General features: G+C 43.2%; 1 protein-coding gene and 1 long non-coding RNA gene across 6 annotated transcripts in view; one reads left to right on the top strand and one right to left on the bottom strand.

The window, feature by feature from the left end:
• The window catches only part of KATNAL1 (katanin catalytic subunit A1 like 1), a 39,700-nt gene extending 22,836 nt beyond the window's left edge, over positions 1–16,864 (bottom strand). The window contains exons 1-3 of one of the 2 annotated variants that reach the window (XM_071433973.1): positions 16,761–16,864; positions 7,901–8,076; positions 673–833 (exon numbers count right to left, since the gene is read on the bottom strand). In XM_071433973.1, coding sequence (XP_071290074.1) covers positions 673–833; positions 7,901–8,062 — 323 coding nt within the window. In that variant the 5' untranslated portion in view covers positions 8,063–8,076; positions 16,761–16,864. Of the gene's footprint in view, positions 1–672; positions 834–7,900; positions 8,077–15,348; positions 15,471–16,760 lie in introns of those variants that run through there. The other variant, XM_071433974.1, reaches the window with a different exon arrangement.
• Positions 16,450–23,885, top strand: part of LOC139593262 (uncharacterized) — a 76,097-nt gene continuing 68,661 nt past the window's right edge. The window contains exon 1 of one of the 4 annotated variants that reach the window (XR_011680235.1): positions 16,450–16,775. This is a non-coding gene — a long non-coding RNA (uncharacterized lncRNA). The remainder of the gene's footprint in view (positions 16,776–23,885) is intronic. The other 3 variants (XR_011680234.1, XR_011680233.1, XR_011680236.1) reach the window with 3 other exon arrangements.

Genomic DNA, 23,885 nt, shown 5'->3' with positions numbered 1-23,885 from the left:
CTCTTATGTTAAAAAACTATTGGCATGATAAATGCTATTTTTGTCTGTAAACGGAATCTGTTTCCAACCAGCTCTGTTAGGTTGAAAATAGGGATTTCAGAATATGCACAAGCATCTATTTTAAGAAATCTATCAGCTAACTGAAGTTACCTTAAATATGGTTAGAGAAGAGATATACCATGTGTAACAGAACATGTTTAGCAATTAAACTAACCAATGGATTAAACACAGGTTGAATTATCTGTAGCTAGGGAGTAATTTCTAACCACCATGTCCTTCAAGATCCTTCAGTTACAGCTCCTTACAGGCTTCTCAGTCATCAATTAATTCTTTTGCTCAAATAAACTGAAATGGAAAAGTTTTCTTCTTGCACATGAGAACATGTCACCAAAAGCCCACTTACCTCTGCAGCAGATTCTAGTTCCAGGCACTTAGTTACTCCTACCAGAATAAAGGAGTGACTCTCTTTAGAATGTCAGAAATAAATCTGACTGTAGTTTAAATACTTTTTTCTCAATTAATTATATTTACTCCTTATTACAAGTGACTAAATTAAATGTAATAAATGTGTGAATTAAATGTGATTTTCATGTTACAGAAGCATTCAAAAACAAATATAAAATTATGGTGACCCATCTTTATTCTACCCACTCTGCTTGAGCCTCTCCTTACCTGTGTTCAGCTGGAACAGGAGGAGGCCAAACAGCTGGATCTCTGAAAGGCTCATCTTGACAGGATACAGAGATATCTGGAGGTCTGTCCATTTTAAAACTCTCTAAAGTGTTGACAATGCTCTTAACTTGTTCATATTCTTCAACTAATTCTTGTCGGACCTTGAGAAGTACGTACGTTATTTAAAAACTGTTACAATTCAAACTTTAAAAAGAACCAAACAAACATAGAAAGTAACTCAAGAACATATGCTAACCTCAAAGGCAGGGACTCAGAAGACTTCCTATTCACAAACCCCAGGCAGACCTATCAGGTTGATAACAGACCTCTAACAGCAGCATAAACAATTGAATCTCTGTTGAGTTGATTTTCCTGCTTGTTAATGTCCCAAGCAGACAGGATTGCTAACACAGTGATCACTCTTCCGTAACATGTGCCGATGCCTGGATTCATGTGTGCGCATGTTGACATGTATGCACACATGCTCTCACACTAGTAAGGGTGCTCTTGGCTGATCTGCAGTAATGTGCTACTGTTTTGGCATAAAGGATCTCTGATTACAGTCTCTGATGTCCTAGTTATAAAAGTGGCCAAATCATTAAAATATAGTATTTCAAAATGAACTCTGTGAGGAGCACAACATTAGAGTGTGTCCAAAGGAGAGCAACTAAGATGGTGAAAGGGCAAGGGCAAGACTTATGAGGTGGTCAGTCACTGGAACAAGCTCCCCAGTAAAGTAGTCATGGAACCAAGTCTGCCAGAGTTCAAGGAGTGTCTAAAGAATGCTCCTAGTCATGTGGTTTAGTTTTAGGCAGGAGCAGGGAGTTGGACTCAATGATCCTTATGACTTCCTTCCAGCTTGAGAGTTTCCACCATGATTTTATTAATATATGTGACTGTCATCAGTGAGATGCTGGCATGGGCAGAGGGAAAGAGAAGGTTAAACCCCCAAGGCCCTGAACAGATCTTAAAACACTGCATTTACTTTACCAGAAGTTTTATGAACACCTGTACAAAAAGAGCCTTAAGTACAGGAAGATCTTGATCATTTCACAGGGCAAAGCAGCCTTCTTGCTCATTCCAGATGGGGTAACTGTATCTCTCCGAAGACACAAGACATCCAGCTCAGGCAGGATTATTCCTGCCCTGCTTTGCTGTCTTTGCTTTCTCATCACACAATCAGTGGACACATTCCCCAATGTGAGAGCTTCCAGCTGAGTTACAAATGTGATTGATTACTAACTTGGTTCCTTCAAGCTGTCTTCACACACATCCCTCCTGTCCAAAAATAAATCCAGCCAAACAGCTGCTGTGAGGTACAAAAGAATGATACAGCATAAATCCTCCAGGGCACCACTCCACAAGAGACAGCCACTTCTACTCCAGTGCTCCAAGAGTACTGACAGGATCCATTCTATCAGCCTTCCAACACATGCAGAGAAATTGGTGGAAAACAACTTTCTAGCACCAACAGCCAGTGTGCTGTCGTTCACCTCACTGGACCAGCAAGAGGATGGTATCTGAAAACTGAGGGAAAGTGACCATTTGATGCTTTGGACGATGAAAACAGACTAATGTCTACCAGCCATCTCTTACTCTGACCTGAGCAGACAAAATTCTGAAATACACACCCTATTTCTTAGTCAATACCTGCCAAATCAACCGACAAGGAATGCTCAGCGTGTGGACCACAAAGGAAAACCAGCCATAAACTCCTAGAGGCCTTAAGGAAATTGACTCAGATGAAACCTGTGCAGAAAGACTTCCTTGCAGTTGAGAAACAACCCAGACATGGGCCAAAAAAGGCTGTGCCACAATTATGAAGTTGACTGAGCAGTGTCTTTCAGTGATCACTGCCACTCTGAAGCAACCTAGGAAGGATGTAAATGGAAAAATCACTGGTTTAGACTCGCCCAGTCTCCTTGTCCCCCATCATACACACCATTATGTGCCAGATCCCTTAGGAGGCACCAGCTCAGGTTTTAGAGAGCCTGAAGAAAACTTTTAAGTTATTTATGTCTAAGCAGTTTCAAGAGATAGTTGCCAATTAGCAGCTCACCGCTGCCAAATAGAAAAAACTCCCTTCACTTCTTCCCAACCACACTGCCCCTGTTCCTCTGGATTCAATTCTGGCATCTCAATACAGTAAGACAGGTTGGTAAAATGGCAAAAAAATTGGCCTAGGAGAGTAAAAAAAAAATAATAAAGGACACTTCTTCTGGGTTAGCAAGCTGCACATGCACACCATCCTGTGATCAGGTAAATCCCAGGGAAAAAAAAGGTAGGGAAGAGCTTGGCCTCTCTAGGCATGGCAGGATGTTAGCTGGATTAAGCTACCATGTGAAGCTGCCTGGTCCCCAGAGCCAGGCTCTGGTACAGCACCTACAGTTGCCCTCCAGCCACATCACCTCCTCTGGGTACTGGGTGATGTTGGAAGGCCCAATAAAAAGTCCTTCAGACCACAGGATGGCCCCTTTGTTTTTACATGCCAACCCCAAGAACTTCCAGTAACCAAGCAGAAAACACATCCTATCATATGGGTATAAAACACAGTGAACAAGAATTGAGTTCACTCATTCTTAGTGGTAGTTACAAAACCCATTTCAGGGAGTACCTCTGTATTTCATAATCTGGCAACTGTTATACCTTTTCCATCACCAGCTTTTATTTGCTATGCTAGAGCTTGTACTTCTATACCCATTGCAATAAGCGTGGGTATTTGTGCCTTGGTAAATACAAATAATGTGTGGGATTTTTCTTTTGCTGAAGAAAACTGATCAAGTTTATCTCTAAGTGTTTTCCAAACCTGAAATTACTACCTGCAATTAGTGTTAGCTATTCAACAAGCTCGATCTTTTAAAAAGTGAAAATAAAAGATTCCTAAACCAGATATCCTGTAATCCTGTCTGATCACACAGAGTGAGGGTATAGCTCCTATAATGACACCTCTTCATGAGTTACCCACAGAATGTTTATTAGTTAATCACGAGGTAACCTACTAAATGTTAATGAAACAGGCATGAAGCAAAAAACAACAAAAGCAGATTGACTAAAATGTGTTTGAAATAATAATAAGAAGAATTTACCCTTTATTCTTTAAGCAAGAATAAAGTGCACCTAATCAGTGCACCTGCATCAGTGACCATAGTCAGTCAGGGTGCCTTGCTGGCTGCTCCAAGCACTCAGGGAATCATTGAACTCCTGCCTGAGCTCCAGTGGAGGCCCCTGTGCTCTCAGCTCTTGTGCAACACCGAGCACATGGCTCTAACACGCAGCAGGTTTTGCTTGACAGCCGCTGGCCTTGTCGTAAGCCAGCACTATCTCCCAGGGGCACGCTCTGCTGTCATTCTGCAGCTGCTGAACTGTCACTGAAGCTGCTCGTTCCTACAAGCCAGCTGTCTAATAAAAACACTGCAGCAGCCAAGAAACTCTCTCAGAATAAACAGGGAGAACGTCAACACAAGTTCACAGTAGTGGACATGAGACTAAACCTACCTTTTAGTTTTGGGAAGGATGACTTGCTTCTGATTTTGTATCTTTCCAGTCCCAGCCTGCATTTACATGAATTAATATGCCTATCTGTCAGCCTAACCTCAAAGCACAACAAAGTAACTTTCTCTTTTTTAAATGAGCTCAGGCAGCCTAGGAGTGAAGATGCAAATGGAGGTACACTTGTTCAACCCAAGTGCAAGTTGGGAACTCCCTGGATGTAAAACAAGGACGGTCTCAAGACCAGGTGACCCTGACATCCCCAAGATAAACCAGTCAAGAGATGATGATCAATGGCTGTGAATTTTCCATGAAGTCAGAGGAATTCTTATGCTGTCATGTCTCTGCTTTGGTGGATCCACAGCACGCATCTTTTGCCCTGTTTAAGATCTGCAGGGTGTGCCAGACAGTAACAGAACCCCTCTTCCCTGGTTAGCACTGATTTGGAATTCCCAGAAGCAGTATTGCATCAAATGTAACTGAATGAGTCAATTGTTCGCAGAGGAGATGTTAACATGTTCATATTCCTCCTCATCCTAACCATCAGCTCCAAGCAGGAGGAATCCTCAAAATCAAGACGTCCAGTCGCAAAGCTGAAGCTGTCTCTTGGTGTGACTTGAAATACAGCCCAACAAATACTTGCACAGAACATTATTCTGTCCAGACCAACCTGTATCAATTTTAAAACAATGACACTTCTGCAAAGAGATGTAGATCATAAGCATTTGGGAATCTGACCCAAAATCCCAACTAGTTCTGGTTCATCTGGGCTTTGACATTGCTCAATAAACTACTGAGAAAATCCTCTGTCATATACAAGGCAACAAAGCAGATCCATCAGGCATGAGGTACCTATTCAGGATGGAGCACTCACTGTTGAGAAGGACCAAACAGGAAGAACAATGGTGCATGTAAGAGATGTAAGTTGGTCAGCTGCACAGCCACAGCTGGAACCATTCTTTGAGATGTTCCTCAAATGAACATTTTTGTTTTACAATGGAACTTGTCCACAAACACACGAAACTTAGTTCACTGCCCCTGAAGTATCAGTAGGACAAAAACCTGTTAGTGAGCTGCACACAAAGCACACAGAAAGGAAAGGGATGCTTCATACTGACACTCAGCACCCCAGGAATCCTTCAGAAGGCTCAAGATTGTGAATGTGTATGCAGACAGTACATCCTAGAGAAGAACTAGTTTAAGTAACATTCTTCTCCTTTGAGCACTTACTTACAAGGACATTCAAGAGTAAAAGCTCCCAAAGTGTTAGTGATCGCTAAACTCCACCTCCAAAATGCACCAGTGGTATTATCCTCTCCAGATTCCTCAGATGATGGAGAAGCTGAAGAACCTGAAGAACAGGCTAGTTCCATATGCTTGAGAAGACAGAATTTCAGGTAAAAATCAACTGCATTAATCCCCTTACCCAAGTGCTTTGCTTCTCAAGCCACTTGCAAGAACCACACTGGTATGGGAATCTTTTGCTTCTGCACATTACTGGTACCAAGTGGGTTGGATACGAAATTTGCTAAACTTATGTAACGTGTATGGCATAACTCTTTAATGAGAAAGATCTAAAATTAATATCTAGATATTGCTTTAATACTGTGAATGAGTGTTACTTGTGATCCAACTTCTCAGTTACATTTTTTTCAGAACAGGTTGTCATTCAAGATAGCTGTTTAACTGTGACTGACAGTTTGAATGTAGCTGCTGTTGGAGCTGGAAAGTAGCGCTAACATCCACATCACCAGACTCCTTCTTAGTCTGTCTCAAGGAGTGAGAAAGCACAACAATTATTTATTTATAAAGAGTGGGCAAGGAAACCAGGTGTATCTCTATAGGTCTCACCAAAACATGCAAGCTCTGTAAAAGCTAGTAATTCCAGGGCTGCATTGTTTGCTCTTGGGCTGTATCATTTTGTTCTCACAAATGAATGAGAAGGCAAATAACCTAGGGATGAAGCCCTTCATTTTTTTTCTCAGTCACACTTCTTACTTTTTGCTGATTGTCTCCAAGCCTGGCACCAGTAACAGCAAAACAATATTCTGACAAAGCTCATCTGCCATTACTGTGTTGGGAAGTTCCAGAATTAACATGAGTGCACAGTGTGACAGACGCTACCCCACCTGCTGCAGATCTTATTTGGGACACGTCTCTAAAGCATTTATATGACATGGTCAGGACCAATTCTTCTTTTGCCTAAAGGGGATAATTTCTGAGAAGGTGCCAACTTCAGATCCTCTGCTGGAGAGACAGCTGCCTTCCCCAGGGAATAAATCCTGGAAACTGTGTTAATGGTCCTTTTGTACTTAAGGTTTGTCTCCAATGTGCAGCACACATTCCATGGTGCACAGGCTTCTGTGAAGCAGTTCAAACAACACACAGTAACATGAGACTTGAGTGACCTTCACAAAACAAGAGCTGTTGAAAGTTTATTGGAAGAATCAGTGTCATCAGAGGAAACACTAAATACTAGATGTGAAGACAATGCAGTGGTTCAGCTGCAGAATGAGGAAATCCTCATACTCTAACTTCACATCAGCTACAAGTTTGGCAGGAACTAAGGACATGTACTGGGCATGAACACCTTGTATCAGCATGTCCTGGAGTGGGAAAAAGCTTGAATACAAGTACTTGAATGTGAATGTCTCCTACACAACACCCAGCTTACTACATTACCAGGAAAACTATCTCTGCTGGATGTAAAGGCACACGCTTTGCAGACAAGCTCTTCATAGACAGACTTCTACAGTTCTATGATAAACACCTATGAATAGTACTATTTCTACAAAGTGATTGTTAACAGTGTTGTACTTATCAGTGCACAAAATACTCTATGTTAGTGTCAGAAGTTTCAAACACAAACCTATAAACAAATCATCTGCTGCATTAAAAAGGAAGATTTGCTTCTGTTTTTAGGTGATATCATTTAAACATATATTTAGAAAAACTCTTACTGAAATCATCTCTTTAGCTACCTACTGTAAAATTGTATCTTTCATAGGAGATACGTTATTCTTTCAAAACATAGTCTTTAAGCAACATGAATTCTTTATTCTTGGAAACATCTTTATATGGTTTTCCTCCTTTTTATGTTTATAGAACACAGTTTGTACCATGAAAAATGGGCTAAAAAATGTGATGAAGACTTAAATACTGAAAATAATAAAAATAGATGGGGTTCTTATGTTTCACCTGCAGATTACTTCCACAGTTTCAACAGTACTCTGTCTAGCAGGGAGATAGATGTGTGCAAGATTCAGGCTAAGAGTATGACTCGCAGTTGTAGAAACCTGATCCAAATTTGTACACTATAGTCATTTAGTGTACATTTAGGGTACATTTAGTGTCATTATAGTCAGACAACAATTCTAGTGATGCTAAACCACCCACTCACATTTTAGTTTACTGGATATTAGATGGCCAAAAGATACAAGGGGAAAAGAAAGTTCTCAATTTTTTCAAAAGTATGCAGTCACAGAGAGTATGCGGAGAGAAACAGACAAGGAATTAGACAAACATCCTAAGTGACAACAGAAGAATTGATTCAGTTAGAACAATAGAATTCCTTTTGAACACCATGAAAAATATTTTCCCATGAATATCAACAAAATATTGTACAACTTTTGCCAACATCACTGAAATGTAAGTCCTCTGCATCTTATAGGGTTTGGGAGGTATAGTGTGGTTTTCAAATATCAAGTAATAGAATATGGTCAATGTTATTTCACCCTACCTGTTGCCATTTGCCCTTAATTGCTGGATCTCTGATCGACTGGCAATGTCTCTGGATTTGCTGGATGACACCCTGATAATACACCATAGAAGAGTCATAATTCCCAAGGAGTGCATATTCTCTTCCTTTTTTGGCATTATCACAAATCTCTGCTAAATTCATCTTCACTCAGAAATCTAAAAGAGAACATAATTACCAGAAAAAATGAATTTTACATGCTGTAGAATAATTCAGACAGTGATGCTTTAGTTTTATAATTTTTCTCATAGCTGAATAGTGTCTTTCCAACGCTGCTCCCATCCAGTCCTGCTCTTCTATAACCATTTATGTCTGGAGTATCTCTTTACTAGCCTAAGGTTTCAGATCATGAATTGTAATTCTTTTATAGTGATTAAAACCACAACTTCTTTGCTGCCTTTGGCCTCAATCCTGTTAAATTAATGCAACAAAATTAAATGCCCTTCCCACACTGAAACTAACAAACTCAACTTTAATTTGTAGATCACCACAATGTATTAGCAGCCATCAGCTGTGAATCCCAAATCACACGAGGCATTAAATTGCTTTTTATTCTGTTATATTACATACATGCCTAAATGTGCCAACCAGCATCAGGGATGTCTGCACTTCACACTTTCAAGAGCCCTCACCCTAATGAGATTATGATATGGTTGAATGACTGCTCTACTATAGATGAAGTTGAGAGCCTCATTCTGTTTAAATATTCTTTCAAAGTACTCCAACATCCACCTGCTGACTTGAATTTTTTCATTAAATTTAACATGTCACTTCAGGATTTATGGCAGTTAGCAATCCAAATTTAACATTTCTTAGAACAGTGATTCCCAAAGTACAATCTTCCCCTAGTCCTCAAATTGCATGACTTTAAGGCAAACCCATAGCCCAGCTTTTCCCAGTAACCTGTCAAGAAAGCAATAACCCAGACATTCAGAATTCAGATAGGTTTGTATTTAAGGTTCAGGATTGAAGCAGTGCCTGCTGTTTTACCTGAATCTCATGTGACCCAAAGTTTAGGTCCCCACCACAGAAAAAGAGCATCAGTTCCTTTCCCTTGTGCTCTCAGTATGTGTGGGGTCCCTGACATTCACTGAGATATAAACCTCTGGAAATGAAAAATAAAAAACTGCAATTCATAGCTATGCAATGCAGAGTTGCACTGAACAAGAGGGAGGAGGTCAGCTCTGGAGTGGGGTCCACTAGTTGTATCAAGGGTTTGGCAAGACCAAGGAGGTGAAGAAGAAACTGGGAATGAGGGATACAAACACAGTTCAGACTACACAGCTGAAAACAGCCCATGCTATAGGAGTGCACACAAAAGGAACAGGTGGTAGCAGACAGAAGCCAGAACAGGCAGAAGCAACCTTTTACATACTAGTGGGTTATAAAAATGTTAGTAGGTTTTATAAACAGACAAGACAAGAGCAAGATGGCATTAAGGAGGATGTGTCTAATGCTTTTGTATTCCCTTGTGCTTAGCAAAATTCAAACCCCTGACAAGTTAAACAGACATCCACGGGAAATTCATTCTGCCCTGAGTAAACACCCGCTGCCCATCCCAACGGTGCCACACTGATGGTCCCAACTGCTGCCTAGAGCTGCACACCAGGTCTGCTCATCATCTCATCACTCCTGCTCCCTGCAACAAAGCCATGGAAACCGCCAGCCTCACTTAAACCCACAGGTCACACAGCTTGCATGCGGCTGATGACTTTGAGAGCAAGAACATGCTGCTACCCTGCAGCTGACACTCCACCAAGCACAGCAGGACTTACTGGGGCTTTACTTGTCCTCATGCTGTGCTGCACATTTCAGCTTGCACAGCATTCCTGCTGGCTGTTGTAAACTACTGGGCAGGAGAAAATCTAAGGTGGAAAGGGTGACAACCCTTATTTTGTTTCCTGACATAGGCAGGATACATCATTACCAAGATCTGGATTAGCAGCAACTAAGATAATTTAATTTTTAAATACAGAAGATTGTCACTAATAGGAAAAAAAAGTGATGTCACCCACATTGCACAGGAAATGCATAAAATGATAGGAACTGAAGATAGTTTATGACCCATTCAGATCTCATGAGTCAGCTTATAAATGAACAGAACACCATGTGGGGCAGAAGCCATTGACCTGTCTTCAAACACATCCAGGTTAGGATCTGCTTCACAACCAGCCTGTCACCATTAAGAAAAACATTCCTCAAATCTCTGGAGGTTTTCTGCATATGTAGTGAAAGACAGCAAGTAAATAAAACACTTTTAAGGAACTGCTGAATTTAATTCCTAGAAATCCATTAAACAGTAAACACTTGCTTTGCAATCTCTCCTTGCTCCTTATTACAGCTAGTTCCCACCCTCTGGGCATATTTAACTCTCTTTTGCCTTTAGAGGACTGATATTCACAACCAACTCCCCTTAATTCCAGAAGAGTCCCCTGCTCACCAGAGGAGACAACCTCCTCATCTCTGTCTGTGGTGGGAGCTGGGTCAACTCACAGGCAGGAGGCAAGCCATAGGAGCCATGCAAACATGTGCCCACTCCAGGACAAGGAAGATGAGAGGCAGGAAGCAGAAAAATGTACACAGTTTTAAAATTGCAGGAGCAAACCAAACAAGACTCTCCCATTTCCTCCAGCTACCAAGAGTATGGAGGCCTCTAGCCTCATGCTTGTGATGCCAAAGCTTATGCATGAGCTTGATGCTTGGTGTGCCACACTGAAGAGCTTATAAAACACTGACAGCACTGAAACTTGGAGCATGGAAGGAGGCTGGTGGATGTACACCTATGTACCTCCTGAGAGGTCAATACCTCCAGAGCTAGACTGACAAAAGCCCCTGGATCTTTCTTGTGGATTCAGGCACTTCAGTTTTTACTTATTACCTACCCTAGATACCAAAGGTGTCATATAGCTTGAAAAGGTAAATATAATGCCACCCATTTACCTGAGCTTTATTTGAAACAGCAGCTGTAGGCTTCAGCCCTAAACCAGTGCTTTCTTGGAATCCTAAGCAGTTCTCTGAGATTCTACTGCTATTTAAAACTAATGCTAAAAATGGTTTAAACAAACTACAAGCCTCCTATGCACACCAGTGAAGGTAATGTTACTTCAGAATATCCAAAGCAAATCAAAACAGTAAGTCCAAAATCAAGGGAAAAAATGTTTTGAAGGAATTATTTCCTCTTTTGTTTTCTGGTCATCCCATTCTTCAATGTCAGGGATGGGGAGGGAGGGAGGGAGAAGTAACTACAACTAGGTGAGGACCTTTTCATGCTATGCACTCACTATTATCTATTCTACATAGTATCATAGAGTTCATACAACATCAGAGACATCCAAGGAACCAGAAATACATTAATCATAAATAAATAATTTTGTTGTTTGTTATCTGGAGCTTTGTTTAGGTATTTAATTTTCCTACCATACCACAGCCACATCTTTTAAGTAAATATACAGCCAGGGACAACAGTTGTCAAGTACATTTAGAACAACTTACACACTACTTGTGACACCAGCTTTTCATTCTACCATTGTGTGGTTCTCTTCTGCACTAGACCGTAACAGCTCCACTGCAAGTCAAGATATCCTTGGAGATTCCTCAGTTCACGGATCATTGACAAGAAGAGACATTACAGACATTCATGTCAGCGTAGCTGCCACACGTGGGGTCTTAAACCCACTTGTTAAAAACCCTGCAGCAGCCAGGCTAAAAGGTCACAGGGGATATTAATCTCTATTCTTCAGAGCATAAGCTGAGCTGATCCCTATCTAGGGTCAGAAAAGAATTTTTCTCCCAGAACTAAAGCAATGCACAATTGAGCAAGATCCAAAAGACAGTCTCTACTTTAACATCAAAGCATTATACACACAAACATATCCATGGGCAGATACAGTGACTGTGTGAATGACAGGTAAAGGGGGACAGCTTAGCACACTATTCCAAACTTGTGTGCAACACCAGTGGGAATGGATTCAGGACTGGCCCCCTTCAAACCACCTCTCTCAGCAGTATCTCACCACAGTGTTACCAGAGGCAGAAAATGCTCTTCCCTGTAGAGGGGGTCTGCAGCAGGGCTTTTCCTCTTGCTTGATCCCAAACATTCACTCTGCAAGTGCCAAAATGGAAGGCATCTGCTATCTTTATGTGTCTCTTTTATGTATGTGTTTTGACACAACCAGTGACACCACTGAATCCCATTTTCTCCACAAGCCCTTGACTCTTGCCAGGATGGAGGACTCTCATTAAATGAGCTGTTAGACACTTTTGTTTTATTCTCATTGTTTCAAGCCTTATTTAATACCTACTAATCAGACTTTTCTCCAAATCAGATGTTAATTCCCCACTGAGAGGTCTATACCATATGTGCATTTTCCTGGACATGTGTCTTTCTCAGATCAAAATTTTGTCCAGGCAAAACAAAAACATTCCACAGCTTCCTGAGATTGCTGGACATATGCTCTCACATCATGGCAGCCCTGCAGTACTGCTGACTGGACAGCTGAACATCTGGAAAGGTCTGGACATAAGCTGATGAAGATTGGTTACTAACCCTGTTTCTCATTTTCTGTAAATCAGCCGTGCGTGATGTTGGGCATCCCGAAATGCAATGTAAGAGTTACAACTAATGTCACAAGACAGAGAGTCACACTGTTAGGCACCATCTTCTGAACACAGTGCTTATGACTGAGGTATGACTGCACATTCTCCACTTGTACAAGGCAGAGCCAGGATAACTCTCTGCCACTGCACAATCCCACAACAGGTCAATTGCCACAGAGAGCAAAGCAAGGAAGAGAAGTCCATTATTAAGAGGGTTTGATTTTTGTATTTATACAGTTTTCACGTGCAACCAGTTCCATTATCAGAGTCTAAGTCATAAACTGAAGTTGTTTTTTTTTCAAATTCCTCTTACTGCTTGCAAGTTTTTTGTTACAGTTAATTGAAAACTGCCCCTCTTAAGTTACAGCCATATCGGTTTTGTAAGCCAACTTTGATCAGTTTCAAATAGGTCTCTCTCCCTCAATTATGTCTTCATTTAAAATAGCACAATGATCTGATTTTCAGTCTTCTCTTCAAACTTAAAAATTGTTAAAACAGAGACATGTAACAATATGACAATGCTTTACCTGAGAAAGCATAAACAGCAACACTAACTGGAACATTGTCAGAGGAACAAAAAAAGTGTTTTTCCCCGCATGACATGTGACTCCTACTAGAAGCCTACAGAATTCTATTTCTAACAGAAATACAGACTGTATTTTTTTACGTGCTTGATACATTTTATGTGATTTTTAAGAATAAGATATTAAAAATGCAATAATTAAAATAAATTAAATAAGTCTTTCCTGCTTTATTATAAAGATTATCTCTCGTTTTGGTGTTGGATGCAGAACAACTGATCTTCATTGCCAATAACTGTCTGTCCCTGTTCAGAAGCAATTGCTGATGCTCCAGACATTACGTTTGCATGACAAAACCAACATTTTAACTGATTATTGTCAGATAAAAAACAAACAAACAAAAGGCTTGCCAAGTTCCACAGCTAAATCCATCTTTCCCTGTTAACATGGCTTTGTTTGAACATGCAGCTGTAGTCCCATGGACTGGTGTGAAAACTAACAATCATGACTTCACAGGATCACAACTCCTGTTAAAAACATATCTATAAGTAAAGACATGGCTCAGTTCCAGCAGATTTGAATTTAAACTACATGTAAATGAATCAAAGATGAGAAATGTGTTATGCCAGTGCTGTTTTTTCTTTTTGCAGTGTGCATTAGCAGTGACAAGGCTGACTACAACAGCAGCAGCAGCAATCAGATAAAACACACACACACACACACACACACGCATATATATATACCATGGTCCAGGAAACCCAGCACCAAGGGATCTTTTAATTCAGTCAATTGCTTTCTGCTAACTGGTTTTTGGCCTCTTGCATTGAAACTGTTTTGCAATAGCAGACATGGAGTTAATGGGGAAATGTGTATGGAAGTGGGAAGGAGAAGAAGCATGCATGCAGGCCTCAAACTATTTTTGTGAGCATTCTTAACTTGAAACAGAGAATTACTTTGAGTGCAAGTGAAAAAAATAATCTTCAAATGAAGTAAAGACATTCACCACAAGTTAAAAGTAAACTCATAAGAAAACACTAAATAGGTGGCCAGTCTTTTAATTAAAGATTAATTTAGAGATTTAAATTAGAGATTTCATTAGTTTGGTGAACCAAACAGAAAGCATCCTGGAGAATGAAATAGCCATTTGCAGAGCCTTTCAAGTACAGTTCTCTGAAGAAGCAGAAAGGAGAATCAGAGACGGCTGTGCCATTGGTAAAACTGAGTGTGAACCGTATCCTTCTCCAAGCACCTCATACACCAGTTTCAGACACATCCATATGGGCCCATCACCATCCTTGGGGTAATGAGGTGTTCATTAGCAAGGCTGGGTAGCGAAAAGAGCTAAAACAAATGCTGTGGGGCACTCTGGGGAGTGTAACTCCATACACACACGGGTCAGGCAGTGACAGGCTCACCAGCTTCTGCTCCATCTTAGCCCTCCTGGACCCTGACTGGCTGCTCACCTCTCTCCTCTCCAGCACAGCCTCCAGGGCTTCTGGCATTAGTAACAAATCAAACCCAGGCCCATGATCAGTCAACCCCTCCTCTGACAGGATGCAGGGCCCAGAGACCTGAAGGATTCTGTAGGGCCTGTCTGGAACTCAACAAAGTGGAACCCGGCCCGAGTCAATAATCCTTCTGGTCCTTTGTGGAGCCACTTGCTCCTCTGCATATCAGTGTGTAAGCACTTCTGGTAGAGCAAACATGCCACCAAAGGCTCCCAAGATGGGTCTGCACAGAGCCAGCTCGGGTTCAGAGCGTTTCTTAGGTCGGGCTCTGTGCCAAGAAAGGCAGTGGAACTGCTCCTGCACCTGGCCCTGGATACAGCACTCCCGTGTTCCCCCCGTACCAGACCACAGCCAGCTCCACAAAGAGTGGAGTGCTGTGCTGCTGCTGCTCCATTCCAGTTCAGGCAAGCTGCATTCCAGATAAGCTTTCCATGAATAATTGGAGGTTTAATACACTCACACAGGTGTTTATAACCCTGACTTTTGAGCTGAATACTTTTCCACCTCTTGAACTCCACTCTGAATTTCAAAGAATTGGCTCTTTAGGACTAAGGATTTGTATTACTTAAAAAGAATAGCATACATTTTTTTAAAATATACATTTATATGCATATTGCTGTTAGTGCTATAGACACCAAGTCTTCAGATTTCTCAGTTCATCCCCAGAAGAATCAGCTTTTTTTTAATTAATTAATTACAAAGAAAACCAGATAAAAGCCTATCTTTTTTTTTTTCTTGTATTCCATTTATTTCACAGTCTTTTGATTGGGATTACGTCAGGGCAGGAACTATTTTTCCCCATTACCTGCTCAAAAGCCCAAATCTCCAAGAGCCAGGCACCCTGGAAGCACTCTGCAGCTGCAATGCTCCCTTCTGCAGTGTGGCAAGCAGCAGGACCTGAAAGAAGCTGAAGCCTGTCTAGGATACAGCTGACATAGGGGTGGGGGGGAAAGGAAGAAAAAGGAAACTGCTCAACAATCTGCAGCTGCAATCAAGCATTCATTGGAAAGAAACCTATCTCTGTGAAATGTGAAACTGTAGTAGGAATAGACATTCAATATTATTACACAAGGGAGTACTAATGCACTGATGCTTTTAAGATACAGATTTTCGGGAAGAAAAAATGACACCCCCTTATATACCAATCATAAACACGTGTATTTTAAGTATGATATATAGAAAAACTGTAATTTTATTCTCCCTCGTGACTGTTAGAGAACACAAGATAAAGAATAACACAGAACTGTCAGGAGAAGAAATGGAGAGAGAAAAGGGACAAATGCTGACATCATGACAGATTTTTTGGGGAAAAAAATAGAAATGTAGCAGAATAATTTTTAAAAAGTAACACTGTGTCCAGACCACCTACTGCAACAAGCTCATCAGAGCCCAAGCGTTGTAGAAGACGTGAAACTGGAAACCATAAACGCAAACTGGCTGGGGAAACTTTCCAGAGCTCCCTCTGACCATTGCCTCCTTGGTACCCATTCCCAGCCTCCGGGCTGCTCGGCCTTCTGCACAGCTCTCCGTCCATCTGCTCCACCACTCCTCCTCCAGCACATCTCCATCCATCCATCCATCCATCCATCCATCCATCCATCCATCCATCCTCCCATGTGCACCTTCCCTTGTATTCTTTCTCTCCCCCACAGGCATCCAGATGCCCCCAACCCATCCTCACCTCACGGTAGGCACCCACCCGTGTTTCTCCCGCACCCACCCCCCATTCACTGCCCTACCCCGTGCCTCCCCTCTGCAGCCGCACCGCCCTTGCGCCCACCCTTCCCGCCGGCCCTGCCGCACCGTCCCTCCCTCCAGCCCCTCCCGCCCCGGCAGCGGCACTGGGGCTCCTCTCCCTCGCTGTTCCGGGGCAGAGCCGCCTCAGCGCCCTCGTTCAGAGGGAACCTCCCGTCCCCATAGGGCTCCCCACCGCAGCACCTATCTCTCTCCCCCCCCATCCGCCGAGAGCGCTGGGGGCTGTAGTTCCCTCCCGCCGCTTCTCCCGGCAGCCCCCAGCGCCCGGCGGGGGGGCGCGGACTACACTTCCCGGCACGCTCCGCGGGAGATGGGGGGCGCCCCCGCCCTCCTCCAGCCTCTACCGCTGCTTTCCCCCCCACCCCCGCCGCCTCTCTCGGCGTGGCGGGGTCCGAGCCGCCGCCGCCCGCCGCGGGCAGCAGCGCCGTGAGGGGCTGCCCCGTTCCCGGGCCCTGCCGTTACCTGGGAGAGCCGGGGGTGCGTGTCCGCGGGCGGGAGCGTCGCGGGGAGGGGGCGCAGCGCTGCGGCTCTGTCAGAGCGGGGCCGGGGGGGGAGAGGCGCGGGGGGGCGGGCGGAGAAGGGGGTGCGCGCGCGCGGCGACGGGCGGTTGCCATGGCGGCGGCGGCGGGCGCGGGGAGGGGACGGCACCGCCGCTCCGGCCTCCGGAGCGCCTCCGCCTCGTCCTGCCGGCGGGGAAAAGGGATTTTCCTAAAGGAAAGGGAAACGCCGCGGCACCGCCGGCGATGGCTGCGGGCGCCGCCGCCCAGCCCGCGTTTAGCAGCCCTGGGCAGGGCTCCGCGCTGAGCATCCCAGGCGGAGGCGGGCGGAGAGCGGCCCGCTCGCTGCGGGAGCTGGAGCGGCGCGGGGCCCGGCCGGGCAGCAGGGAGGGAGTGCCGGAGCCCAGCGGCCGGGCTGGCTGCTGAGCCCGCCGTGCTCTGCGCTGTGCTGCGCCGGGGCTCGGGGCGGGGAGGCTGAAAACACAGAGTCACGGGGTGCGTCAGGCTGGAAGGGACCCCAGTGCGGCATCTGGTCCAGACTCCCTGCTCCGGCAGGGCCGTGCCACAGCACATGGCGCAGGATTGCGTCCAGAGCCTTCCTGAATAGCTCTAGTGAGGGAGGCTCCACAAGCACTCTGGGCAATCTGTTCCATTGCACGGTCACTGAACAGTAAAAAAGTCCTTCCTCATGTTCAGCTGGAGCTTCCTGTGCATCAGTTTCTGCCCTTGCGTCGTGTCCTTGCAGCTGAAACCAGCGAGAAGAGCTCTGAATACACATCAGAGCTCATTCACGCTCTGAATGCAAACCTCGTGTACCTCCACCTCGTCTGTGGGAGTGTCTGGGAAATGCAGAGCATACGTTTGTCCTGTGCGGGCATGCAGAAGGGCACTGGACCATCTTTGTTCTAGCAGTGTAATACACTTTTATAGTACCATAAAGGAACAGATTTAGGGATTTGCCCTGTTCCTGTACCAAAGTGGTATTTGGCGATCAGAGGCAGTCTCACAGGGTGGCACCACCCAGTTTGTGTCACCTGAGGGTGAATGTTACCTAGCGTTTCTGAAACGTGCAGCTTACTCACTGTTAATACAAGCAGCCTGGTGCCCTGCAAGGGGAGCCATGCAGTTATAAACCTTTCTAAGGATGTAATTTCACGGTTAATGCAAGACAGCTTGTATCTGTATTGCCACCGAAAGGGGCAGTCCTGCGTTCCTCTCTGATCAAGGATATGCCTTCCTGTTTGTTATTTACACCGCAGTAACACTGTTGATGCCATCTGGCAAGGCAAGCCTGGGATCTGATCTGGTGGAGAGCCAGTTTGCTCCTCCAAAAAATTAACCGAGTTCAGCTGGAACTGAAAGTTCCCGAATTAGCTGAGTCTGTGGAGCTGCTGCAGGCACAAGGAAGGCAGAGGAGATGTGGAGGCAGGAGCAGCCCATTGAATCTGCAGCCCAGTGGAGCTGAGCTGTGTTTCTGTGTGCAGCTGCACCACTGCAGAGGGCCCTTACTGCTGAAACTGCCTTGTGATAGCTCTGAGAGTGTCCTAGTGATGATGATCTTGTGATCACACCTGATAGTAGCACACTATTTCTCCAGAAAATTTCTATTGTTGTTGTTTCTTTAAGGCAGCAGCATGAGGTTGTATCTCACAATAAGGTTCTCAGAAATGCTAACTGACACAAGTGAAAGAGCAGGGATTGAAACTAAAAGCTCAGTATGCCTCTTAAACAATACAGCATGCATGAATGTGTCACTCATATATCTACAGATCTTGCTTCCCTCAAAATCATGTGGAGATTCTTATGTCTTTGTGAGGATTTTGGAACCGGGGCCAAAATCGTGATGAATTCATAACAGCTGCAACTCTGGCTTCTCCCTTTTCCAGATTTCTCCAAACTTGCCTGCCCATGACATCAATTCCTGCTGGTTTTTCACATACACAAAAGCATAGATGCTGTGCAGACCTTACAGAGTTCAGCCTTTCTAGGGGAGAGCAGATGATAAGCAGCCTCATCCCAGCACTTCCATAATATCCCTTTTCTCACAAGACTATGTACCTCTTACCACATTAGGCAACACGTGAAGTGCTTTGTCTGAGGATTGTGTCCCCCAGCTAGGAAATTGTGACTCAGAGAAGGCTGGTTATTTGGGTGTAATCTCCATTTGTCTGGTTGGGTTTTTTTTTTCCCCATCCCTTCTTCTAGTAACCATTGAGTCGAGCAGGGCTGCTTCTTAGTGGCAGAGGGTCCCCATGCTACAGCTGACCTCCCTTCTGAAAAGCACTTTTTCAACACCAGAACAATACCAGTGTCAACTTATTTTGACCACTCTGAGAGAAAGTTTGGTAAGCATGGGTCTCCACAGTTTGCCAAGATAGGCTGTGACTGTGTCAGCAGGAAGAACTGTGTCTTCAGGTTCCTGGCCACACACACTAGGTGTATAGGGTAATTCATGTTGGAGGGGACCTCAGAAGGTCATCTAGTCCAGCCAGACAGTCAGAAGTTCATAAACCTGTTAGTAAGCCATAAGAATGATAACTTTAAGTGTGAAATTTCTTAGTCTTTCCTATTGCTGGGTCAAATTTGAGCAAATCTGGCTGGACTTCTGCAAAAGATACTGCTTCCCTGACCTCCTTACTGAAGGTTCCTGCCTTCACAGCAGGCCCTGAACTGAAAACCAGTAATGTTTTTAAGCCATTTTAATGCAAAATATGATGTTAAAGTCATTTTATTAGCAGTTTAGGCTAATTTGCAGGACCTTGTGTTGAAGCAGCTGGGACTAGTGTGTGTGTGTGTGTCATTCCACCAGCTCTGCTGTGAGGCAGTAATATCAGGCAAAGAGGAGGTAGGAAATTGCTGGGAGGGGAAGTGACACCTTAAGCCACTGAAGCTCGTTCTACTTTGAGCATATTCTCATGGCTCACAACTTCTTTATTTTTTGATAGAGGCTATAAACCTAGCAGCTCTGGATAAGACATGATGATGGTGGGTGTCAGTGAGTGTGGTTAGGCAGGATCCAGCTGTGTTGGTGGAGGAGAGCATTACTCACAGCCAGACCCCAGAGACTTATCATGGCCCTTTCCAGCAATCTGCAAATCTGCCAGCAGAGCTGATTGTGTGCCCGCTCGCTCTGATTTATTCTAGTCAGTTCAATCAGAAGCTGATAGAAATTAATGTAACTCTTTTGCCATGAACATTAGACTTGGTTCAGAAGTGTCTCTTCAGCTAGAGTAATTGCAGACACTGTCAGAGAAGTTTAAAGCTGTGCACTCTTAGGGTCTCTGACAGATTAACAAAACTGGTTTCTGAATTGATTTGGTTATCATTACATAAATTCCACTGACTAGAGGGCTGGCACAGGTTTTTAGCACAAAGTAGCAGAGAGCTTCATTTTTAACCTCCTCCCACCCACAAAGTTCTGCAAGGAGAAGGTTGAAATCATGTGAGAAGTCTATGAATTATGAACTGCCCTCTGCTTCTGTCTTCTCTTCCCGTTGCAATTATATTTAACTAGACTACAGGAATTATTGTGCCTTCATAATAAGCTTTAATGCTCAGATGCAAACATAACTCTATACCAAAGGTCTTACAGGCTATATGGAGAAATGCTGTAATAATGAAAAGAGAAAAACAATAGGGAAGCAGTAGGGAGAAGAAGGTGCATGTTGCATATTCATGGACATTACCCTTCCAAGGGAAGTTACGCACAAGTCAGTAAAGGCATCAGTAGACTGTTAATTTTCATTCACACATAGTAATTGTTCTTCTGCATAGATATTTTTATGGAATTATATTTACCACTATGACACATCCACCAATTTTTCTAGAAAAGAACTTCAGAGTCTGAACCCTGAGAAAGATTTAGTCAACATCCTTCCCACAAGGCACATCTCAAAGTGCTGTGAATTGTTAATAGAGAACAGTGTAAGAGAAAGCAGTTGATTTTCAAACAGGATTGATTGCAATTAAGCCAGAAGGTAAGAGGTGGAGTAGACAAGGATGTTTTAATTTATCTGGTTAATGTAGACATCTGTTATGTAGACTTTTGTCTCTGAGTTAAGACTTTGGGGATACAATTCCTGCTTCAACCAAGGTGGATTGTGCCTTGAATGTGCTTAATTTTTTTCCAGTGCTTATAACAGACTCATCTGATCAACGTAAATGTGTTTGCACTGTAGATGTCTAAAGGTAGGTGACAGGAGTCCCACCCAATGTGTTGGGTTGTTAGAGCCCTAGAGAGGGAAAGCTGTCATGGCAGTTTTAAGTTGGTTGATTAAAATGATGAAGAACAGGCCAGTGTTACTTTAATGGAAATCACAGATGGAAGAGAAGACAGATCTTTGAGGTGAGTTGAAACAAGCCCACAGTACACTGGGAAAACAACCCACCTGTTCTGCTTTGAGTCTGTGGACAAAAATTAGAAAAATAAACAGGAACTAGGATATTGTGTTTCTTTTATGAGTATACTTAATATGTTGGAGTATTACTTTTTGGAGAGGAATAAGAAAGGAGTTTACAGGAGTCAAAACAAAGAGAGAGGAAACTTGCACAGAAACCTCAGAGAAAGTAGTCATGCCCAAGGAGCTGGATGTCAGCAACTGTTCAGTGAAAACCTGGACCAGGAAAGAAAGTTTATTCACAGCATCTCGACTTTGTGGCAGACCACTAGACAGTATCAAGTGGCAAAGTTCCCTTAATCCGTCTGCTGGGGTTGAGAGCTGAGAGAAAATCTCTCGTGATGTGCTTTTGTTTGGTCCTACAACTCTTTCATGGTAAAATGTGAACTTTAAGCTGTTTTTTAAAGATGTGACATTCTGGAGTTTCACTGTCTGGAGCTTCACTGTCTGGAGTTTCACTGTCTGTCCCACTGCAATAAGTTTGAGCCTCACTGCTCAGTTTCTGCCACATTTGCAGAAGGATGGAGGTGTAACCAAGTTCCTTTTTGTTTTGTAGTAAGTAGCACAGTAGCAAAGATACCCTCAGCTGGTGCTTCTGCTGAGCACAAGGCAGGCAGAGTCAGCTTTTCTAGATTTCATCAGGCAGCAAGCTGCCCAGTGTGCCCATGTAAAATGACTGGCACCTCCCCACCTAACGATACCCACAGCACATGCTTCTGTGCACAAGTTGCAATACCATGTATGATCCATTGGCAAGTTTATTGAAGGGATGAGGGCTTAGTGGAAATGGATGCAACACCACAGGATAGTAGGCTTTGATAGTTTGAACCAGTTACATCAGTTGAGCCCATTAACTCAGGCAGAGCCATTTTAAGTCATGCTGGTATATATTATTCTCATTCCCCTGCAGATGTTTTTCTGATTTAGCTGTGGCAGTTTCAAATCAGGGATCTGTTGGGCAGCGATTTGCACACATTGTGTAGATGCTCAAACCACTAGAATAAACAAATCACAGTCTAATACATATTAATGGCTTGCCCAGCATGTTTGATTTCTTAGGCGTGTTAGTTGCAGTTCCGCAGTGTGAGACACTAGAAAATGAATTGGTTTTAACAATCCATTCCTGTAAACATATTCATCCAGGAGAGAAGATAGCTACATTTAAAGAGCATTCCTTCCACAACTGTCTCAAGTAGTCCTTTGAATAGTGCTGTGATCAATGGCAATGAGCATGTTTACACTGGAGAAAGACACTCTGAAAATTGGTGTTCTGGTGTGTGCCTTAGTATCAAGATTTTGCAGGGCAGGAGGTAAGCCATGCATCTTCACTGAAAGAAAAACTTCACAACTTCTGGCATTTTTTGCTAAACTCTGAAACCCACATCTCTGAATATGTAAAAAGTTCTGAGTAGATAAGAGCAATGTAGACAAGATGTAATTACAGATCAAAGCTCCTAATTGAAACATTTTTTTTAAATGTTTGAGGAGAGCAATAAAGCTAAATATACACTGGTGATCATTGTGAAGAATCTATTTTCCCTTTCTGGTCCCCTAAAATGATTACTACTGGGAATTTGCAGTGGTTTCCATGTGAACAACTTAATCTGGTTTGTATTTTAAGAGTAAAATTTGGAATCTTTTTTTAACTTCAGAATTTAGACCGTCACTGAACAATGTGCATTCTGTTAATGTTGTTCATTTATCTAATAAACAAGAAACATGGTTGTGTCAGTAGAGGATCGGTAGCACAAAGAACAGTATCTCATAAAAGAGCACACATTGGCATCACAGCTTCAGTGAAACATGTTTTAAACTATTATAACATCCCATTGACATTCTCGGGGGGAATATTCACTGCCTACATTTAAACATCTAACTTAGATGCCTAAATTAGGAGGCTTGTCTCCCTAAATGCCTTGCATAGTTGAAGGAGTGAGAGAGGCTCCTCCAGAGAGCAGTTCAGACTGTTAGTTAGGCTTCTGCTCTGAATTATCTAGAGGAGCCTCTTCAACTTTGAATGCCTTTCTGTGCTATTCTTTGCATCTTTTCCTTGGTAACTAAACTGACTTACCTGATCTCCACCCCTCGGCACTTGTTCTTGCCTTCTGCTTTACATACCAGTCTGTCTCTTGGGCTAGTACAGGGGTTGATGTGATGGTACTGCCAGCTAGGTTGGTGAAATCATCTGAATTGAACCCTACCAAAGAAGATGTAACTTTTAACCTAGGTTTTGTCTCTGATATTCTTAATTGCATGATCTTGTAAACAGATCTGAGGAAGGGATGATCTTTAGCAAGGGACAGAAATGCACTGTTGACCTCTTTGCCAAGTGTGTCATCAAGAAAAAGATATGTTTAAGATGTAAGTTAAGGAGACTGAGTCTTGTATCTAAGCATCGTTCTGTTCAAGCACATTATCTTTATACCATTACAGTTTCAAAAATGTCATGGAAGTTTATTATGGTTTGCATCACTGTAAGAAAGATATAATCTAGCCATGTATCTCTGTTATCTGTGTAAAAAGTGGCCATAATTTATACAGAATTATTTATAGTATTTACAAATGTACCATGAAAAGGTGTGCCAAACTTTATAAAGAAGCCTACAAGCGTGGTGTTGCCACTAGCATAGAGCAGCTGCAGTCAAGTCGGAGTAGCTTAAGAAGTTCCCCACCCATCAGCCAAGGGCTGCTAA

This window comes from Agelaius tricolor, unplaced genomic scaffold (assembly GCF_023055355.1).
Source record: "Agelaius tricolor isolate 1412-34295 unplaced genomic scaffold, bAgeTri1.0.p SCAF_9, whole genome shotgun sequence".
In the NCBI taxonomy this organism is placed as follows: domain Eukaryota; kingdom Metazoa; phylum Chordata; class Aves; order Passeriformes; family Icteridae; genus Agelaius; species Agelaius tricolor.
The sequence above is the reverse complement of the archived record's forward strand: the minus strand, read 5'-3'. Positions and strand labels throughout refer to the sequence as shown.